Source organism: Gobius niger (genome assembly GCF_951799975.1).
Source record: "Gobius niger genome assembly, chromosome: 6".
In the NCBI taxonomy this organism is placed as follows: domain Eukaryota; kingdom Metazoa; phylum Chordata; class Actinopteri; order Gobiiformes; family Gobiidae; genus Gobius; species Gobius niger.
The window spans coordinates 33,167,819-33,189,694 of NC_136857.1; the positions used below are offsets into that span (position 1 = coordinate 33,167,819).

Consider the following 21,876-nt stretch of genomic DNA (forward strand, 5'->3'; position numbering starts at 1 on the left):
GTGTCCCTGACCATGTGTATCAGCTCCTCATGTCCCTGACCATGTGTATCAGCTCCTCATGTCCCTGACCATGTGTATCAGCTCCTCGTGTCCCTGACCATGTGTATCAGCTCCTCATGTTCCTGACCATGTGTATCAGCTCCTCATGTCCCTGACCATGTGTATCAGCTCCTCGTGTCCCTGACCATGTGTATCAGCTCCTCATGTCCCTGACCATGTGTATCAGCTCCTTATGTCCCTGACCATGTGTATCAGCTCCTCATGTCCCTGACCATGTGTATCAGCTCCTCATGTCCCTGACCATGTGTATCAGCTCCTCATGTCCCTGACCATGTGTATCAGCTCGTGTCCCTGACCATGTGTATCAGCTCATGTCCCTGACCATGTGTATCAGCTCCTCGTGTCCCTGACCATGTGTATCAGCTCCTCATGTCCCTGACCATGTGTATCAGCTCCTTATGTCCCTGACCATGTGTATCAGCTCCTTATGTCCCTGACCATGTGTATCAGCTCCTCATGTCCCTGACCATGTGTATCAGCTCCTCATGTCCCTGACCATGTGTATCAGCTCCTCATGTCCCTGACCATGTGTATCAGCTCGTGTCCCTGACCATGTGTATCAGCTCATGTCCCTGACCATGTGTATCAGCTCATGTCCCTGACCATGTGTATCAGCTCCTCGTGTCCCTGACCCCTGAGGAGAGGAGTGATGACGCAAGGTGGTTGTGCTGCTCCGGCGCCTTCGTACAGAGATGTTCAGAGACGAACATCACGGCTGTAGCTACTATGACTCCCCACAAGATCCCAGACTAGTTTTGTAGAGAATAGGAAAACACTTGAACTGAGATCAGACAGTCTATATTTTATGTCGTTCTGTGTTGTTTCTTCTTCCTCTCAAAATCACCAACGTGGCTTGAACGGGTCAGAAATAAGAGGCTAACAGATTGACTGAACTCTCACAGTTTGTTTGATTCCATTACACGTCAGAGGCATTTTCAGCTTTGACTTGATCCAGACTCTTTTTAATAATAAAAGTATAAATTTTTTCCAATGGTCAGGAAATATAATAATAGGGCAGCTCTTCAAATTCTGATGAATAAAGCCACGTCGGGTACGAGCTCTTTGCTATTTTGGGCATCATACCTGTTATTTGTTTTTGTCATTTCTTCGACGAGTAGACATCACTGATTTTTGCATTTTGGCCAAATTGGGTTGAGCCTCATAGTGTAACGTTGAGCCAAATGTTGACCCCCCGCCTGGGATTGCAGGGGGGGCCCCAGAGCTTTGCCTGGTCAGAGGGTCAGGTCATAAACGAAATTGTTTTAGCAAAATAAATTGTCTAAAATCATCAGTAAGGACTACAGTTGCATTAAACACTCCAATTTCAGTTTATTTGTTTGAAATAAATACTTTTAAGCAATTATTTTCAAGCATCAAGCAAATAAGGTTGGGAACCACTGCTCTAAGACACCTAATGTGTGATTTTCGGTCGCGAACGAGTCGGTACAAAGAGCCGGCTCTTTTAAGTGCCCAATCCCGTCAGACCTTGGAAGCTAAGCAGGGAAGGGCCTGGTCGGTACTTGGATGGGAGACCGTTTGGTAACACCAGGAAGCCTAGCGAATGTAGTGAGTGGTTGGTGGTCGGAAGGGCCGATGGCGCAGACTGGTGCCTCGCTTCTGTCAGTCTACCCCAGGGCAGCTGTGGCTACAATAGTAGCTTACCACCACCAAGTATGGAATTAATGAATAATGCAATGTAAAGCGTCTTTGAGTGTCCAGAAAAGCGCTATATAAAACCGATGCATTATTATTAAGTGAACGATGAGAGCCGAGTCTCACTTGTGAGCCGTTTTTTTTTTTTTTAAGGTTGCATGTTTATCAAGCTCTACGTGCACAACTCGTGCTACGTTAGAGAAAAATAGACAGAAAAAGGCAAATGCTAAAAAAATGAAAAGAGTAAGAGAATGGGATCGGGGAGAGAGGGAGAAAGGAGGTAAAACATCTGCAGCTGCATCCCAGTCCGTCAGTAATGAACCTGCTGTTTACACAAAATCAAGATCTCTACAAACTTAAACTAATCCATAAATGTAGTCAGTACATCTCCAGCTTTTAGCACTTCTTAAATGAGAAAGATCCGCCACACATTTTGGGTTTCATGGTTAGATAAAGTTACGCTGGGTTTGTGGAGTGAAAAGTAAACAATGCGATCACGCTCGGAGCGGCGATACGTCGCAATGTCGGCCTTCACCGCTCATGTGTTTGAGCCCATTGCAAAAGCAACTAAAGCAGAAGTACAACAGAAGTCCTGGCTAAAGTTTGGACTTCAGTGATATCTGGAGTCTGTGTCCCTCTCTTAGGCTGCAGTAGCTACAGACGGAGCAGGACCAGGGGCGGAGCTACAGGCAGCTGAGGGACTGGGGAGAAGCACTAAGGATTTTGACTAAATAAAAGAGTACATTATGTAACTACTACCAGCTTTAAAAGATCATGTGTTGCTATAATAAACAATCTCGAAAAATCAACGTGGATTATTGAAGACAAAACAACACCACTATAAGCCAAAATCACTTCATTATAGCAATGAAAAAAAATACATTATTTTTTTTTTATTTCTTGATTATAGTTGTTTTGTGTTGGGAGTAGTCGAAAAGCTCATTTAACATGCCATGAATCCAAATCTCTCCTAAATTTAAACTGTATATGTAAAAACATGAAGAGCCATTTGGGAGCCAAAAAAGAGCCGGCTCTTTTTGGTGAGCCGATCCAAATGATCCGGTTCACCAAAAAGAGCCGAAAATTCAGACGCTCACGGGTGCGTTTGTTTTGTGCGTTTGTTTTCAGCCCTGACCTGGAAGCACTTCCTTTTTTTTTTTTTTTTTTTTTTTTTAAGCTGTTTTATAAATTAAAATCAGGATGTAAGGCATTACATTACAGAGGTTGGGCTCTTCCTGTTTGACACTATGACGTAAAAAACGTCAGAGTGTCACAACTCAGTGGTTTTCCAGCAGAGGGCGGAGCAGCTGCTCAGAGAGCAGGATTCAGGAGGATTGCTGAGAACTGCGTGAATGAAGCCACAAACCACTCTGGGGGTGTTTTTGATGAGGAAATAGCAAAACAACATGGCTAAACGCTCCAAAAAGTCGATTTTGCATGATATAGGCCCTTTAATTTCCCTTATCGTTTTTAGGTATTCTAGCTCACTTCCCACTCTGCCAAGTTTTTGTTTTGTTGGTTTTCTCTGACAATAATTAATATGTACACAGTTCTCCAGAGAGTGAAGAAGAGGAGCCTGATGATGGAATAGAGGCCGAAGAAGAGGGGCCCAAAGAGGAAATAGAGGCCGAAGAAGAAGGGCCTAAAGACGAAATGGGTTTCCCTTTGTCTTCACAAGGTAAATTTATTCAAGCATTTCTTAAAATCAAATGTAATCATTTTAACATTATCTGTTTGCTTTTTTGGGGATTTAGACCATTCACCAAAAAATCTGAAAACACTCAAGAAGAAAGTATTGCAAAGATATAACACTGACTTCAAGGAAAGTTTGGACTCAGAAATATTATATGCAAACACCAAGAAAGTCAAGAAATTTGATGATTTGTTTAAACATGGGCAGACTGTCCTGACTAAAGGTGTAACTGGGATTGGAAAGACATTTCAAGCCAAGAAATATGTGGTGGACTGGGCCAAAAACACATCTGATAAAAAAAACATCAAGATTTATCTTGATTTCAAAGCCCTGAATTCAGAGAAACCCCAAAGTGTTGAGAATCTGTTCAATAATTACTGCGAGGGTTTGAACTACAGTGAATATACGATGACCATCATCCTGGATGGACTGGACGAGTGTGAACTTCCTCTGGACTTTCAAAACAACAAGGAGGTCACCGACATGAAAGAGACCGCTCAAGTGGACGAGCTGCTGACCAACCTGCTGAAAAGAAACCTACTTCCTTCTGCCCGACTGTGGATCCTGACCAGACCTTCAGGAGAGAACAAGATCCCAGCAGAATACATCAACACAGTCACTGAGTGCAGAGGTACCACACTGTTCCACACAGTCACTGAGTGCAGAGGTACCACACTGTTCCACACAGTCACTGAGTGCAGAGGTACCACACAGTCACTGAGTGCAGAGGTACCACACTGTTCCACACAGTCACAGGGTGCAGAGGTACCACACTGTTCCACACAGTCACAGAGTGCAGAGGTACCACACTGTTCCACACAGTCACTGAGTGCAGAGGTACCACACTGTTCCACACAGTCACTGAGTGCAGTGGTACCACAGTGTTCCACACAGACACAGAGTCCAGAGGTACCACACTGTTCCACACAGTCACTGAGTGCAGTGGTACCACAGTGTTCCACACAGACACAGAGTGCAGAGTATTCAGAATAGTACTCTGACTGGACAAAGTAACATAATATGTGACACTATACATTGTCCAGTGAAGTATTCAGTGTTCTGTTACTAAATACACTTTCAAAGCATTCGACCCAACACTCTCTATAAAGTATCTACTGTATTTACTTGGTTTAGTAACATTTAATTCTCATTTTTTAGAGACAACGAAAAGACACCAGAATTTGTCATCAAACCTGAAGAAAGTACTGCCGTCAGTATTTGTTTTTAAAGATGACCTTTCCCACCCAAACCAGAAGAACACAGAACACATAATAAAAGACGGAGCGCAAGAAAGTGGAAAAAAGAAACAAATCACAATGTCAGATCTGTTCAAAGGAGAAAGTATAAGAACTGTGCTGACCATCGGAGAAGCTCATGTGGGGAAATCCTATCTCGTGCGTAAATATGTGCATGAGTGGTCTACAAAACAATCCAGCTGGCTTGGTTCTTTTTTTAGAACCAATAAAGAGTCAACATTGCTGTTTCCTCTCAAATATTCACTCGTTGACAAGCTTCCACAGACATTGAGTTTTGTAGAACTTCTGAACCATGTCTTTGTGGAGACTAAACAGTGTGTGATGTCTGACTATAACAAGCTGAACATTGTGTTCATTCTGGACGGTCTGGATGATTTTAAAGTGGACTTCTCCAACAGTGACAGTGTTAGTGATGTGAACACGGACGCTCCAGTGAGTGTGCTCCTGAAGAGCCTGATCAGAGGAGACCTGCTCCCTTCTGCTCACCTCTGGATCACCTCCAGACCTGATGCTGCTGCCCAGCTGCCCTCGGACCTCATTCACAGAACCACTCAGATACGAGGTGAGAACACTGTTTGTTTCTTAAAAGAGTTTTTACTTCACAGTACTGCTGTCAGGCTATCGTCATCTTCTGTCCATTAATTAAACAAACATTAGTTTGGATAAAAGAGCATGAAAGAGCAAAAACATTAATTTGATCATTTATTGTAGGGGCTGGATTCATTGATTGACTGCGGAATTCTTCCGCAGTCAATTATTGGTTTTCATGTTCTTTATTATTATTCCTCTTCCATCTTTTTCCCGATTTTCTCCGGCTTTCAGCACCTTCATGCTTTGTGCAATTTATGCAAGTTATGCATCAAAATGTTCTGCATGTTGAGGAGAAGGGTGCTATTACTTTTGGGACTTCTGCAACTTACGTTTTTTCCGCAATCGGCCAAAATGTCGGAGATTTTTCCCATTGACTTATAATGGGGCTGCCGCAATTCCATGCTTTTCTGCACTTTTTTCTGCATTTTCTGCACTTTGTGCAAGTTCAGCTTCTGCAACTTGTGGGTTTTGAGAAAGAATTGGCCTTCTGCAGTTTTCCAGTTTTTTCTTACGGGAGTTTGAAATTTTTGCATTGGTGTGTATGTGGGAATCCAGCCAATGGGGAAACTCCAGGACTTTCAGCCATTTGTGCAGCTTCTGCCAATCAAGCTCTGAGGCCATTTCAACAGTTTGACCAGTTTATGGAATATAAAAGTTTATGCAATATTAACAATTTATGCAAATTAACCACTTTATGGGATTTAACCAGTTTATGGATTTTAAACCGTTTATGCAACTTAAGAGTTTATGCCATTTAGGATTTATGAATTTTAAAGAGCTTATGCAATTTACATAATTTATGCAAATTAACCCATTCATGCATTTTACCACTTTATGCATTTTATACAGTTTATGCAACATGACATTTTATGCATTTTACCAGTTTATGCAAATTTGATTATGCAAATTAAGCAATTTATGCAATTTGAAGAGTTTATGCAATTTCTGCATTCGCTTCCCGCAATTCCGCAGTCAATCGCAATGGCGCAGCCATTGCATTTCTAGTTCCTCTTCCATCTTTTTCCCGATTTTCTAGAGCTTTCAGCACCTTCATGCTTTGTGCAATTTATGCAAGTTATGCATCAAAATGTTCCGCATGTTGAGGAGAAGGGTGCTATTACTTTTGGGACTTCTGCAACTTACGGTTTTTCCGCAATCGGCCAAAATGACGGAGATTTTTCCCATTGACTTATAATGGGGCTGCCGCAAATCCACGCTTTTCTGCACTTTTTTCTGCATTTTCTGCAATTTCTGCACTTTGTGCATGTTCAGCTTCTGCAACTTGTGGGTTTTGAGAAAAAATTGTCCTTCTGCAGTTTTCCAGTTTTTTTATACAAGAGTTAGAAATTTTTGCATTAGTGTGTATGGGGGAATCCAGCCAATGGGGAGACTCCAGGCCTTTCAGCCATTTGTGCAGCTTCTGCCAATCAAGCACTGAGGCCATTTCAACAGTTTGACCAGTTTATGGAATTTAAAAAGTTTATGCAACATTAATAATTTATGCAAAGTAACCACTTTATGAGATTTAACCAGTTTATGCATTTTAAAGCGTTTATGCAACTTAAGAGTTTATGCCATTTAGGATTTATGAATTTTAAAGTGTTTATGTAATTTACATAATTTATGCAAATTAACCCATTCATGCATTTTACCACTTTATGCAGTTTATACAGTTTATGCAACATGACATTTTATGCATTTTACCAGTTTATGCAAATTTGATTATGCAATTTGAAGAGTTTCTGCATTCGCTTCCCGCATTTCCGCAGTCAATCGCAATGGCGCAGCCATTGCATTTCTAGTTACTTCTGGTCTGTTGCAAATTTTTGGTTGTGGTTAGTCCTGACTATAAGGAGTGATTATCAAAACATTTTTTTTAATCTTTGTTGTAGATAAAGATGCCAGAGGTGAGCTCTCCAAACAACTGAAAGACAAAATCAAACAGAAAGTAAAGAGAGAACCTATTGAAACAGAACTATTTCAGATCAAACCCATGGCCCCAGAACAAACGATCCAGTACAATGACCTATTAAACCGCAGAGGTGTGCGGACGCTGCTCACCACAGGAGTTCCTCGCATTGGCAAGACCTTCCACACCGACCAATTCAGGTTGAACTGGGCTGAAGGAAAGTGCAGTACTGACACACACCTGGTGCTCTCCATTCAACTTTCTGAGCTCAAGGGAAACATGAGTTTGGAGGAAGTGCTCAACAAATTCTTAGACTGTGGAGTCTCCAAGGGCCGTTACTACAATGAATATACAATGACCATAATCCTAGACGGACTGGACGAGTGTGAACTTCCTCTGGACTTTCAAAACAACAAGGAGGTCACCGACATTAATGAGACCGCTCCAGTGGACGAGCTGCTGAAAAACCTGCTGAAAAGAAAACTACTTCCTTCTGCCCGACTGTGGATCCTGACCAGACCTTCAGGAGAGAACAAGATCCCAGCAGAATACATCAACACAGTCACTGAGTGCAGAGGTACCACACTGTTCCACACAGTCACAGGGTGCAGAGGTACCACACTGTTCCACACAGTCACAGAGTGCAGAGGTACCACTCTGTTCCACACAGTCACAGAGTGCAGAGGTACCACACTGTTCTTCACAGTCACAGAGTGCAGAGGTACCACACAGTCACTGAGAGCAGAGGTACCACACTGTTCCACACAGTCACAGAGTGCAAAGGTACCACACAGTCAGTGAGTGCAGAGGTACCACACTGTTCTACACAGTCACTGAGTGCAGAGGTACCACACAGTCACTGAGAGCAGAGGTACCACACTGTTCCACACAGTCACAGAGTGCAAAGGTACCACACAGTCAGTGAGTGCAGAGGTACCACACTGTTCCACACAGTCACTGAGTGCAGAGGTACCACACTGTTCCACACAGTCACTGAGAGCAGAGGTACCACACTGTTCCACACAGTCACTGAGTGCAGAGGTACCACACAGTCACTGAGAGCAGAGGTACCACACTGTTCCACACAGTCACTGAGTGCAGAGGTACCACACTGTTCCACACAGTCACTGAGTGCAGAGGTACCACACTGTTCCACACAGTCACTGAGTGCAGAGGTACCACACTGTTCCACACAGTCACTGAGTGCAGAGGTACCACACAGTCACTGAGAGCAGAGGTACCACACTGTTCCACACAGTCACAGAGTGCAGAGGTACCACACAGTCACTGAGAGAAGAGGTACCACACTGTTCCACACAGTCACTGAGTGCAGAGGTACCACACTGTTCCACACAGTCACTGAGTGCAGAGGTACCACACTGTTCCACACAGTCACTGAGTGCAGAGGTACCACACTGTTCCACACAGTCACAGAGTGCAGAGGTACCACACAGTCACTGAGAGCAGAGGTACCACACTGTTCCACACAGTCACTGAGTGCAGAGGTACCACACTGTTCCACACAGTCACTGAGTGCAGAGGTACCACACTGTTCCACACAGTCACAGAGTGCAGAGGTACCACACAGTCACTGAGAGCAGAGGTACCACACTGTTCCACACAGTCACTGAGTGCAGAGGTACCACACTGTTCCACACAGTCACTGAGTGCAGAGGTACCACACTGTTCCACACAGTCACTGAGTGCAGAGGTACCACACTGTTCCACACAGTCACTGAGAGCAGAGGTACCACACTGTTCCACACAGTCACAGAGTGCAGAGGTACGACACAGTCACTGAGAGCAGAGGTACCACACTGTTCCACACAGTCACAGAGTGCAGAGGTACCACACTGTTCCACACAGTCACAGAGTGCAGAGGTACCACACAGTCACTGAGAGCAGAGGTACCACACTGTTCCACACAGTCACAGAGTGCAGAGGTACCACACAGTCACTGAGTGCAGAGGTACCACACTGTTCCACACAGTTACTGAGTGCAGAGGTACTACACTGTTCCACACAGTTACTGAGTGCAGAGGTACCACACTGTTCCACACAGTTACTGAGTGCAGAGGTACTACACTGTTCCACACAGTTACTGAGTGCAGAGGTACCACACTGTTCCACACAGTTACTGAGTGCAGAGGTACTACACTGTTCCACACAGTTACTGAGTGCAGAGGTACTACACTGTTCCACACAGTTCCTGAGTGCAGAGGTACCACACTGTTCCACACAGTCACTGAGTGCAGAGGTACCACACTGTTCCACACAGTCACTGAGTGCAGAGGTACCACACAGTCACTGAGAGCAGAGGTACCACACTGTTCCACACAGTCACAGAGTGCAGAGGTACCACACAGTCACTGAGAGAAGAGGTACCACACTGTTCGACACAGTCACTGAGTGCAGAGGTACCACACTGTTCCACACAGTCACAGAGTGCAGAGGTACCACACAGTCACTGAGAGCAGAGGTACCACACTGTTCCACACAGTCACTGAGTGCAGAGGTACCACACTGTTCCACACAGTCACTGAGTGCAGAGGTACCACACTGTTCCACACAGTCACAGAGTGCAGAGGTACCACACAGTCACTGAGAGCAGAGGTACCACACTGTTCCACACAGTCACTGAGTGCAGAGGTACCACACTGTTCCACACAGTCACTGAGTGCAGAGGTACCACACTGTTCCACACAGTCACAGAGTGCAGAGGTACCACACAGTCACTGAGAGCAGAGGTACCACACTGTTCCACACAGTTACTGAGTGCAGAGGTACCACACTGTTCCACACAGTTACTGAGTGCAGAGGTACCACACTGTTCCACACAGTTACTGAGTGCAGAGGTACTACACTGTTCCACACAGTTACTGAGTGCAGAGGTACCACACTGTTCCACACAGTTACTGAGTGCAGAGGTACTACACTGTTCCACACAGTTCCTGAGTGCAGAGGTACCACACTGCTCTACAGAGTCACAGAGTGAAGAGGTTCCACATTAGTCCACACAGTCACTGAGTGCAGAGGTACCACACTGTTCCACACAGTCACAGAGTGCAGAGGTACCGCACTGTTCCACACAGTCACAAAGTGCAGAGGTACCACACTGTTCCACACAGTCACTGAGTGCAGAGGTACCACACTGTTCCACACAGTCACTGAGTGCAGAGGTACCACACAGTCACTGAGAGCAGAGGTACCACACTGTTCCACACAGTCACTGAGAGCAGAGGTACCACACTGTTCCACAGAGTCACAGAGTGCAGAGGTACCACACTGTTCCACACAGTCACTGAGTGCAGAGGTACCACACTGTTCCACACAGTCACTGAGTCCAGAGCAATGGGCTAGGATCACGCTTCTGTATGGTCCTCATGGTGGGGAGCTGACATTGCTGTAATACCACCCCCTGGTGGCCAGGGGCGACTCCAAGAGACACTTGGGAGCATTGATTCTAATCGGACTTGAAACTTCCCAAGAACGGCTTAAAAGCTTGGTTCGAAAGTGTTTTTCTTAGAGTTATTCAAAATAGTACTCTGACTGGAAAAGTCACAGAATATGTGTATATATATATAAGTATTCAGTGTTTTGTTACTAAATACACTTTCAAAGCATTCGACCCAACACTCTCTATAAAGCATCTATTTACTTGGTTTAGTGACATTTAACTCTCTTTTCTTAGAGACAACGGAAAGACACCAGAAGTTGTCATCAAACCTGAAGAAAGTACTGCCGTCAGTATTTGTTTTTAAAGATGACCTTTCCCACCCAAACCAGAAGAACACAGAACACATAATAAAAGACGGAGCGCAAGAAAGTGGAAAAAAGAAACAAATCACAATGTCAGATCTGTTCAAAGGAGAAAGTATAAGAACTGTGCTGACCATCGGAGAAGCTCATGTGGGGAAATCCTATCTCGTGCGTAAATATGTGCATGAGTGGTCTACAAAACAATCCAGCTGGCTTGGTTCTCTTTTTAGAACCAATAAAGAGTCAACATTGCTGTTTCCTCTCAAATATTCACTCGTTGACAAGCTTCCACAGACATTGAGTTTTGTAGAATTTCTGAACCATGTCTTTAAGGAGACTAAACAGTGTGTGATGTCTGACTATAACAAGCTGCACATTGTGTTCATTCTGGACGGTCTGGATGATTTTGAAGTGGACTTCTCCAACAGTGACAGTGTTAGTGATGTGAACACGGCCGCTCCAGTGAGTGTGCTCCTCAACAGCCTGATCAGAGGAGACCTGCTCCCTTCTGCTCACCTCTGGATCACCTCCAGACCTGATACTACTGCCCAGCTGCCCTCGGACCTCATTCACAGAACCACTCAGATACGAGGTGAGATCAAGGGACAATAGTATATGCATTATAAATTCCAAAAAAACATTTCATACTGCTGTTTTTTATGTTTTAATGTCCATATGATGAATTTATTGTATGTATTTTTACTGGTAGTGGAAACCTATGCAAGCACAGGGAGAACTTGTAAACTTCTGCTTTAGACACGTCCTGTTAAAAACTTTGTAACGTTCATTGTGTCTACTTGTGTTCTAGTATCACTTTTTAGGTTCGTTTTGTCAGACACTAAGGTTAGAGATGTTTCAGCCGCCATCTGCAGGCCGTCATCAGAAGTATCCTTACTACTTCTGATGACGGCCTGCAGATGGCGGCTGAAACATGTAAAGGTAAAAGATCTTTAACATCTCTAACCTTAGTGTCTGACAAAACGAACCTAAAAAGTGATACGTCCTGTTAAATCTGGGACTTAAATCTACACTTGGAAATTGGGCTTGGAGAGTGACCATACTTTGTGAGATTGAATTTGTAACTCCAGGAGCAGAGTGTGTGTAACTCCATTGTGCCTCGATCTGGAGGATATCACGCTGGTATTGCTCCAAAAAGAGTCATTAACAAGCACTTTTCCACTGTTCTGTCAGTTTATAAGTTACCAAAGCGGATAAGTTCATTGCATAGACCATGGAAATAAAAAAGAGAAGCGGCGTTTGATCCTATGCGGACAGTTAGCAAGTAGGCTAGTCCGGGAGACTTTTCAGCCTACTCGATGTGTTTTTCCTATAGCCGTTAGCATTAACCATCAAACATCGTAGGTTACGAACAATCCAGATGTTGTCAACCCATCTCCAACATGAAGGTGATGCCAAGTCTTTAATCTATGCACAGTCCGCAATATTTTTTTGGGGGAAAAAACAAATTTATATCGACTCCCTGATGGATCAGATTCGTGCTCACGCAAGACACCTTTTGTAAACTCCACTATCCTTAGTACTAGGGTCAGGTATGTGATTAGTTTAGATTAATTTAAGCTAGCGTTGTCTTGTAAAGGTGACGTCATAGTTTTAAGCTTCACTTCTCATTGGCTGTTGGAGACTGGCCAATCAGAGAGCGACAGGCCTTTCTCTTCATGGAAAAAATCAAATCAAAATGCTTTTTGTGAAGTTGAATACACAAACTAAGGCCACTGAAAACGACAGAATGTATATATAAAGGCGTATGGATTAAACTGCCTTTTTACGTGGCACTTGTTCGCTGTAGGGTGTGTCAACAACGCAAACCAAAGCAGCGGTGCCTCCGCCCCAAACAAAAACCTCCGGGACACTCGTGCTAGTACACGGAAACACACGACACATGACAGGCAGAGACGAGCGCGTTATAGCGTGGAAACACGCTCTTTTACACACCCTCACTGTGTAAAAGATGTCTAAGTCAAGTTGCATTTTCTCATCGGATAGCTCTGCTTATGTTAGAAAAATAAAACTGTATCATGACGTGGATTTCCTTTCTCACCATGCAGCTCTGCAGGTTGATAATGAGCTCTAAAATATTTGGACATCGACTCGAATCTCAAACTCAATTCTTTTTGGCTCTATAAACCACCACAAATGATTTGAAATGGAACCAAGATGTGCTTAAACTGCAGACTTTCAGCTTTAATTTGGGGCTTTACATCCAAATTAGATGAACAGTGTAGGAATTACAACCGTTTGTATGTGAGCCTCTCACTCAAGTAATGGGACATGCGGCTGCTCAGCTTTTCCATGACCAGGTGTCTGTTCTTCCCTCATTGTCCCGTTTATAAAGAACAGATGAAACGTCCAGAGTTCATTTCAAGTGTGATATTTGCATTTTACATACTGTTGTGGTTAAAGCAATATTAAGTAATCAGCGTCTTTAGTTTATCCGCACACTGAGAAAAGCAAGAGGCCCAGCCTCCTTTATGTGCAACTTCTACTATAGACTCTAGAGAGCATCCTGACCAGGTCCATCACTGTGTGGCACGGTGCCAGCACTGCCTCCTGCCAAAGGAGCCGACTTAAAATGTGTTAAAGGACATGTGTTATCAACCAAATGCCACTTGGCATTTATTAAAGTGTTAAGATTGGAAAATGTAACAAAGTGCTGTTACTGGAAAACAAAGGAGTGTAAGATAAACATGCCTCCAAACACAAGCATTGAGTTGCCTTGTGTGTGAAATGTGCGATGTAAATAAAGCCTCGAAAGTATTGCGATATTTATCAAAGCAAGTAAAAAGCAAAAAAGTATTGTGATCCAGTCCAATATTTTGCCCCACCCTAACAATTAACTTACTGTCTTGTAGATTTGTTTTTCTATGCCTGTGTTATCGCAGCCTCATTTTGTTTTTGTTTTGTCTTTTCTGTGTTTTTCAGAGAAACCAGACGTTGTGAGTCAGCGTAACCTCAAAAAGGCGTTGATCAAACAGTTTGAGTTTGTGGCTGAAGGTGTTGACAGATGTACTTCAAATTCTGCCTCCCTAAAGAACATCTACACTGACCTTTACATCATTGAAGGAGAGAGTGGTGAAGTTTACCAACAAAGTGAGACCAGACTGGTTCAACAGGCAAAGAACATAGAAGTGAGGAAGGAAGTACCGATTCATTATAAGAACATTTTCAAGCCTTCTTCAGACAAACCACAAGCTAAAATCAAAACCGTGCTTACAACTGGAGTTGCAGGAATTGGAAAAACATTTGCTTCGATGATGTATATGTTGGATTGGGCTGAGGGACGCTCCACTCAGAACATAAACTTGACCTTCCCTCTTCCTTTTCGTGAGCTGAATTTGAGAAAAGACATGGAGTATAGTCTGGAGGAACTTCTCCATCAGTTCTTTCCCTGCATGAAGACTTCAGAAATAACCAATTATGAGCAGTACAAAATCCTGATTGTTCTCGATGGCCTTGATGAGAATCGCCTGGATCTGAACTTTCGCCAGTGTTCTATACTGAAAGATATTCGTCAGAAAACTACAGTAAGTAATCTTTTGGTGAACCTCATAGTTGGTAACCTGCTTCCCGAGGCTCAAGTCTGGATCACCTCTCGCCCTGCTGCTTCTCTGTGCATCCCCAATGACAAGGTTCACCGGGTGACTGAGGTCCGAGGGTTCAACAATGAGCAGAAGGAAGAGTATTTCAGAAAGCGTTTCGATCCAGATTTGGCTGAGAAAATCTTGTTATGTCTAAAAGAGTCCAGAAGCATTTACTTGATGGGTTATATTCCTGTTTTTTGTTGGATCACAGCAAATGTTCTTGAGTCTTTTGTACAAAACGATCACCAGGGGGCGCCAAAGACTTTGACAGATTTGTTCATTCACTTCCTTCTGCTGCAGTGCAGACAGGCCAAATCAAAGTACGATGAAGCTTCAGAGGAGGGTTCGAAAATCTGGAATGACAGAAATGGCAAAACCATCTTAGGTTTGAGCAAACTTGCTTTCGAAGAGTTGAAGTTGGGAAACCTCCTGTTCACTGAAGAGGACCTCGAGTCATATGGGGTGGATGTAGAAGAAGCTACTGTCTACTCAGGCCTGCTCACAAAGGTTAAACGAGAGGAAAGTGAACTTTATCCAAAACCTTTTTTCAGCTTTGTTCATCTGATCATCCAAGAGTTCCTGGCAGCCTTTTATGTCTCTCACACATTCAACAGTGAGGGCAAAAATGTGTTCTGCTCCTCCTCAAATGAGTCTGATTCATATGACTCTGCTTCAGATTTCTACAAATCGGCTGTAGACACAGCCTTAGAAAACAAGAACGGAGACTGGGATCTGTTCCTTCGTTTTCTTCTTGGCCTCTCTTTAAAGGCTAATCAGGATCTCCTGAAGGATTTGATAAAAACCCCTGAAAACACAGTGCAGATAAATGAAGAAACCATTGCCTACATCAAAACAAAGATCGATGAAGGTTCTGAAGATGCTGACATGAGCATGAACCTGTTCCACTGTCTGAATGAGCTCAACGATCACTCTCTTGTGGAAGAGATCAAGAAGTATCTGCATTCAGAGAAAAATGACTATGAGAACTTCTCTCCTTCCAAGTGGTCTGCTCTGACCTTTGTGCTGCTGACCTCCGATGAGAAGCTTGATGTGTTTGATTTGAAAAAATATTGCAAATCAGAGAAAGTCTTTCTGGGGATGATGCCGGTGGTAAAAGTAGCAACAAAGGCTATGTAAGTACCATTTATACTTTTCTAATCAACAATACGCTCAGGAATAAAGTTTTTATCTATACTTTTATTTCACTTTCAGGGATAGGAGATTTTTATGCATTATAACATATTTCTTGTTAGCAAAGTCCATTGAGTTACTTCATCATATCATCACCATCCATGATTATTTTGATGCAGCCAGCTTTTTGTTTCATTGTTGTCTTTCTTCAATGAACATAAAGGTGACATTTGGAAACTAGTGGAAAAATCTGAAATTGATATACTGACAATAGTCAGCAACCCGGAGACCTCACGGCCAACTCTGCATCTAGGGGCCTAGAAGCCTTCTGTGCTTTAGTATTTGTGACAGGAAATAAGTTACAGTATATATTTTATGTATTGATCAAAAAGAATCCTTTAATGCATTTTGTATTTAATATTTTTTGACTTTGAGTACACATGTTCATAAACCTGTAGTGTATAATGCACGATCATTCTACTGTATAATCGGCTACAACTTGTCTGAGGCAGATTGTTGGCGATATTGTGTCAATAACCGACCTGACCCTCAGAAACACCCTCACACTACCAGTCCCACAAAAACAATGTTGGGGAGAATAGGGCAAAACCTTTATGCTGTGTTCCCTTTTTATAGTATTATTGCAATTATACAGTCCCAATCAAAAGTTTAAGACCAGTTGATGAATGGCAAAAATTCATATTTGGCATGGTTGGATCTTAACAAGGTTTGAAGCAGAACTTCAATTCGCAACACGCAGAGATTGAAGTGAAAGAAATTTTGTATTGAAAACAAATAAATTGAAAAGTTTGTTTTTGCAGCTGATCAAACGTTTAGGACCACATGCTGTTAAAATCTGTGCAAAAATGTGGATTCAGTGTCATTTTCTGAATTTCCCATAGTCACCAGCTGTGTTTGCTCTGGCTCTTGAACCTCTGGCCATTGACATTCGAGACAAGCACAATTTTACACGTGTACGGATACGGATTACACATAAATGAATGCTGTATGCAGATGATATACTGACAATAGTCAGCAACCCGGAGACCTCACGGCCAACTCTGCTTTTGATTATTCATTTATTCTCTAAACTCTCTGGGTATAAGATATACAGGGCTAAATGTGAAGCCCTTCCCTTAACAGCATATTGTCTGAAAACATTCTAAAAACTTTAGATGGCCAAATGAGGATTTGAATTACCTTGGCATATTATTCCCTCCTGACTTGTCAGACATCATCAGGCTAAGCATAGAATGAACTCTTTTGAAATATGAAGACAATATTAAAAGACGGAAACACTTACATCTTTCCCTATGGGCAAAGACCAATACACTAAAAATGTCAGTTGTTCCTAACTTTAACTATGTTATACACTCACTTCACTTTTTGTCACAGCTCAGCAAAAGGCCTGAACTGTCTTTTTATTATGCACTACTCTTAGAGAATATTACATCTACTAGTGCACTTAAAAAGGCATGTTAAAAGGACGTAGGCAGTGGCGTGCACAGACATTTTGAGGGGCCGACATTTGGCTCAACCAAGACGGCTCTCCTTCCCACGATCCTCTCCTCAGCTCACACTGCTCTGGACCTGGTTTACGCCCAACCATGACGTCTGAGTAGTTTAGCGGCGCTAATGTCCTTGCCTTGTCAACCCTTTCGTTCCCATACCCCATAATAATCCAATCTTGTCACGCTAGTTCATACATAAAAGTTATCAAATTTACTTAATTTACTGTTTTACTGTTTACTGTTTTAAACTCATAGTATGAGATTTAAGCAAACACACTCGAGATTTAAACTCGAAATGATTCTATTCCAGAACCACAAAAGTGAAAATGTCAAATTTTCTCACGAGTCATGTGCAAATATATGTTCATATTGTTTGAAGTTACTAAGCATAAAATACAAAGGTTAATGTGACTAAGTTTTAAAGGTCTTTCTAAATGATATACTACACCTGGCCTGTTTAACTTTGTTACTTGTAATGATCTCAGGCTGAGCTGGTGTGAACTCTCTGAGCTGTCCTGCACTGGTCTGTCATCCTCAGTCTTAATGTCACCTTCCTCAAATCTCACTGAGCTGGATCTGAGTCACAATGAGCTGATGGACTCGGGCGTCGCACAACTCTCTGAAGGAGTAAAAAACTTCCACTGCAAACTCAAGATTCTCAGGTAAGATGTTGCTCTATAACAGGTCACTCCACTTGTGATCAGAATTAAACAATACACTAAGGGGCCATTTGCCCAAGTGCAAAAGTGGACCAGCAGTTTATATTTTTCACTACAGTACATCTCAGGCCATTATTTGTTGGGACTTTTTGTTTCTCCTCGGCCACGTTCAGTCCCAAGAACCCATTAACCACTTTATTGGGTCAAGCATCAGACAGAATGTAGTCAATCTGTACAAATTGAAGTATACTGTCACTTATTGTGTTGTACTGCAATGAAATTTGGAACCACGATTTACTAATTTATTAGGAAATATCTCCTAAAATTGCAAATGTATTTGATAAAAACAGTGGATATTCTTTGTTTTTGTCCACAGACTGGCAGGCTGTAGGATTTCAGCAGAAGGCTGCTCTTCCCTGACTTCAGCTCTCAGATCTAACAGGTCCTCTCATCTCGAGGAACTGGATCTGAGCTACAATCATCCAGGGCCTGAGGGACAAAACCTGAAAGCTCTGGAAAACGATCCAAATGCAACTTTAAAAAATGTTTGGTAGGTGATATCAGGTCATTTCTGTTTCACACACTCTATGTCTTACTACCAGGATCATTTTATTAAGAGATTATATACACGTATCTGCAGAAAACCTTTCTTATGGTTCACACGTCACAATTGTCTCTAAGCGACGAATTTTTCACAAACGATCCATCACTGGCACCAAGTCTCTCCACACTGACAGGCTCAGGACCGGGTTCAAATCACTTTCTGGGTCCGATCTTGTGCATCAAAACGGAGACGATAGCGTGACATTTTGCGCTCAGTAGGAGCGCACTTTGTGATCTTGCCACTCCAGACGTAGCGCATTTAAGTGGGTGGAGACACACATTTTCCTCCAACCAGATGGACTCCGCGTCCAGGAGAGTGGTTGTGTGGTTGTGTGGGGTGAACATGTGCTTTTGTTTTGCTTCGTGTTCACGCCAAGCGCGGGCCGATCTGTGCCACAGCGGACGCTGTAGCTCTTTTTCTCTCGAGACGTGAACATCGTTTAGCTCATGATGGGGTAAATAAAGTTTTTGGTTTGACCTGTGAGAGCCTAATGCTTAAGAAAGAACGCAAGACAGTGCAATGTAAACGAGTGAATGTCAGCCGTGTTTTCATCAGTGCAGTCACCTCCTCTTGTGACGCCCCCTCACAGGTGGCAGGGGCGAATGGCACACTAAACTAAACCCATGTACAATAGGCCAGGATGAATCTTGTGCGGTGTACTTACATGCATGAGTACTACATGTGTTTCTTAACCTACAGTGTCCCAACCAATTTAAATTATTTGATAAATGTTATACTGTACATTCAGTAATGATTCAGTAGGTTTGATGTTGAAAGTGAACACACATAGCACAAACTAGTACTACTAGCCTAAAAATGGTCTACCTCTTTGTCAAATATTCAATAATTTTTGTTTTCCAGTCTGGATCACTGCTGCGAGCACAGATTGAAGCCAGGATTAAAGAAATGTAAGTTGTATTGTTATTCGACCAGGCGGTAAATGTCTTATTTTACTCATTGTTTCATTATATGTGTTCAGACACGGCAGACCTGACCTTTGATGGAAGATTTAAACATCCACGGATTATAGTTGAGGGCCAGAAAGCCAAGACCTGGAAAAACGTGACTGAGTGGATTCCAGAGGGTGCGGGTGTGAGCGTCCGCCATGTTTTCTGTGAGCAGGAGCTGAGAGGTCTCTGTTACTGGGAGCTGGAGTGGGACGGCACTGTGGGCATCGGAGTCAGCTACAAAGGAACCGCTACGAAAAGTGTCATAGGCTCTGACCACAACTCCTGGGCTGTGTTCTGCTCTAACCAGCCACACAGTTGTCTAGAGTTTGGCAAAGGTGCAAAGCAAGCACCCACTCAGAAAAGACCTCACAGGAAAATATGTGAGATTCCAACTCAAAAAATGGCGTTGTATCTGGACTGGGAGGCTGGCATTCTGAGTTACTACAGTGTCACAGGAGAGGAGCTGACACTCATGACCACATTTAAGGCAGCATTCAAAGAACCGCTTGTGCCAACTTTCTGGTTGCACTCTGGCTCAGTCTCATTGGTCTATGTTACCGATGAAGCAGAGCCACAGTGACAGAGGGGGACCTGATTTCCTCATTTTCCTTATCATATCTAATTTGTACCTAAAAAACGTCCGGAGGGAAATTCGAAATTGCCCCAAAATGTCCAGAAAGGTGAAATATAAGTGGCAACCAGCAACTAACAGGAGAGGTTGTCTGCCTTATTTATGAAAATATTAAATAACATTTGATCTACATGTAAATCTACACAGAAATAAGCCTTCAATGAATAACATGACACAGTTGCCTCCATAGAAATCAAAAGGAGAAGCGATGTTCAATCCTTGTGTATGCGGACAGTTATACGGCTTGTCCAGGAGATTTTTCAGAGTCCGTTAGCCCGATCAATGTTTCCTATAGCCATTAGCATTAGCCACCAAACATTGTACATTATGACAATCCAGATGTTTTCAGCTGCTGTCAACCCATCAACCATGTTTCTGTCAAAGCCTTGTTAGAAATCATTTATGAAAGCATGATTCTGAGATTCTTAATGACCGAAAGGACAAGATCGTGAATACAAGCGGCCGAAATGAGTTTCCTTCGCAGGGTGGCTGGGCGCACCCTTCGAGATCGGGTGAGGAGCTCAGGTACCCGAGAGGAGCTCGGAGTAGAGTCGCTGCTCCTCCACGTCGAAAGGAGCAGCTGAGGTGGCTCGGGCATCTGTTTCGGATGCCTCCTGGTCGCCTCCCGCGGGAGGTGTTCCAGGCATGTCCAGAGCTGGACTGGCAGGGACTTTTGGGTCAAGACCGGCCCTCTAAAAAAAAAAAAAAACTGTCATATTCAATACAATAGTCGAGGTGATGAGCAAAACAATAAGTCCTTGGCTTGAACTAAAACAGTCTAAGCTACGAATGGAGGACAATAGTTGCTGTTGTTTCTGCCGAATTCAAGCTAACACCTCATAGCACTCACCACTTGAATCTTGTCATTTACAACTTGAAGGAACTTTTGTAAAATTACTTAACAATCTTAAAATGTGCGTTCCGTTAATGAAGTTCCTCTCGCGACTGCAACACAAATAAACTAACCAAATGATCCCACTGTAGATTGAAGATGAAATGGTGAAACTCACCGCAGAGTTATGGAGGTGTGGAGTGAGAATAGAAGTCCCAAAAAGGCCAAACATTGTAAATCCTTTCAATGGAAACTAGAAGGTTTCCAAACTGTGCGCACTGACGACGAGGGGCAAGATGGAGTCACCCGACAACTCCCAGCATGCACTTCTTTGCAAACATTTGTCTAAAATGTATAAAAAATATAAATCAATCAATCAATCAATCAATCAATCAATCAATCAAGGTTTATTTATATGGCACTACAGCAACACCAGGACCAAAGTGCTTCACAGAAAGATAAAACACATGTTTAAAAAAAAAAAAAATAGAGCTCTGTGGTTCTGTGGGTCCTGGAGGGAGTTACAATAAACTATTTCGTCTTATATTCGCAATGTGAGGGGCATGAGTGTTATGTCCCAGAGGCCCATTGCTCATTAGATTATCTGTGAACCATGACTCAAGAAAGCGCCACCAGAAGCGTATAAAAGGCATCAAACCCCTCTATTGGAGGAATTGTGTAATTGCATCTGAGTAATGATAGGGACTCAGACCGGTGTACGGTATTATGGGCCATGTCGATCTGACTGGCCCAACCAGCCCAAAAGTACGTCGGCCCACCGGGAAAACTCCTGAATCTCCCGATGGCCAGTCCAGCCGTGGGCATTTCCCAGTGGGGCAAGGCCTTGTGAAAGACTCAGGACACGCTGGTGGGACTATGTCTCCGAGCTGTCCTGGTGTGGCCTCGGGGTCCCCCCAGAACAGCTGGAGGAGGTGTGCGTGGATTGGGAAGTTTGGGAATCTCTGCTGAGACTGCTGCCCCCGCGACCCGTCCCCGGATAAAGCGGAAGAAAATGGATGGATGGATGATTCTGAGATT

The 21,876-nt window shown here is 43.2% G+C and overlaps 2 protein-coding genes across 3 annotated transcripts in view; both read left to right on the top strand.

Annotated features, from left to right (window-relative positions):
• LOC306964873 (uncharacterized protein) overlaps positions 1–3,627 on the top strand; it is a gene marked incomplete at its 3' end in the record, with an annotated part of 20,054 nt that extends 16,427 nt beyond the window's left edge. The window contains exons 10-11 of the mRNA XM_079559040.1: positions 3,264–3,391; positions 3,614–3,627. Coding sequence (XP_079415166.1) covers positions 3,264–3,391; positions 3,614–3,627 — 142 coding nt within the window. The remainder of the gene's footprint in view (positions 1–3,263; positions 3,392–3,613) is intronic.
• LOC306964000 (uncharacterized protein) lies at positions 3,483–20,064 on the top strand. 2 transcript variants are annotated; one of them, XM_079557817.1, is made up of 9 exons: positions 3,483–4,037; positions 4,565–5,224; positions 7,146–7,739; positions 10,854–11,513; positions 13,862–15,653; positions 17,648–17,824; positions 18,198–18,371; positions 19,287–19,333; positions 19,405–20,064. In XM_079557817.1, exons 1-9 carry the CDS (start codon positions 3,815–3,817, stop codon positions 19,953–19,955), a joined length of 4,878 nt encoding a protein of 1,625 aa, XP_079413943.1. In that variant the 5' UTR covers positions 3,483–3,814; the 3' UTR covers positions 19,956–20,064. The 2 variants fall into 2 exon arrangements, with proteins under 2 accessions (XP_079413943.1, XP_079413944.1); XM_079557818.1 differs by lacking the exon at positions 3,483–4,037 and adding an exon at positions 4,175–4,207.
• The last annotated feature ends 1,812 nt before the right edge of the window (positions 20,065–21,876 follow it).

Bases quoted from the DNA above. Each gene is read 5' to 3' on its own strand.
- LOC306964000 (XM_079557817.1), top strand. From the start codon at position 3,815: ATGACCATCATCCTGGATGGACTGGACGAGTGTGAACTTCCTCTGGAC. The intron at 7,740-10,853 runs GTACCACACTGT...CTCTTTTCTTAG, and splicing joins CACAGTCACTGAGTGCAGAG to AGACAACGGAAAGACACCAG. The intron at 19,334-19,404 runs GTAAGTTGTATT...ATATGTGTTCAG, and splicing joins GAAGCCAGGATTAAAGAAAT to ACACGGCAGACCTGACCTTT.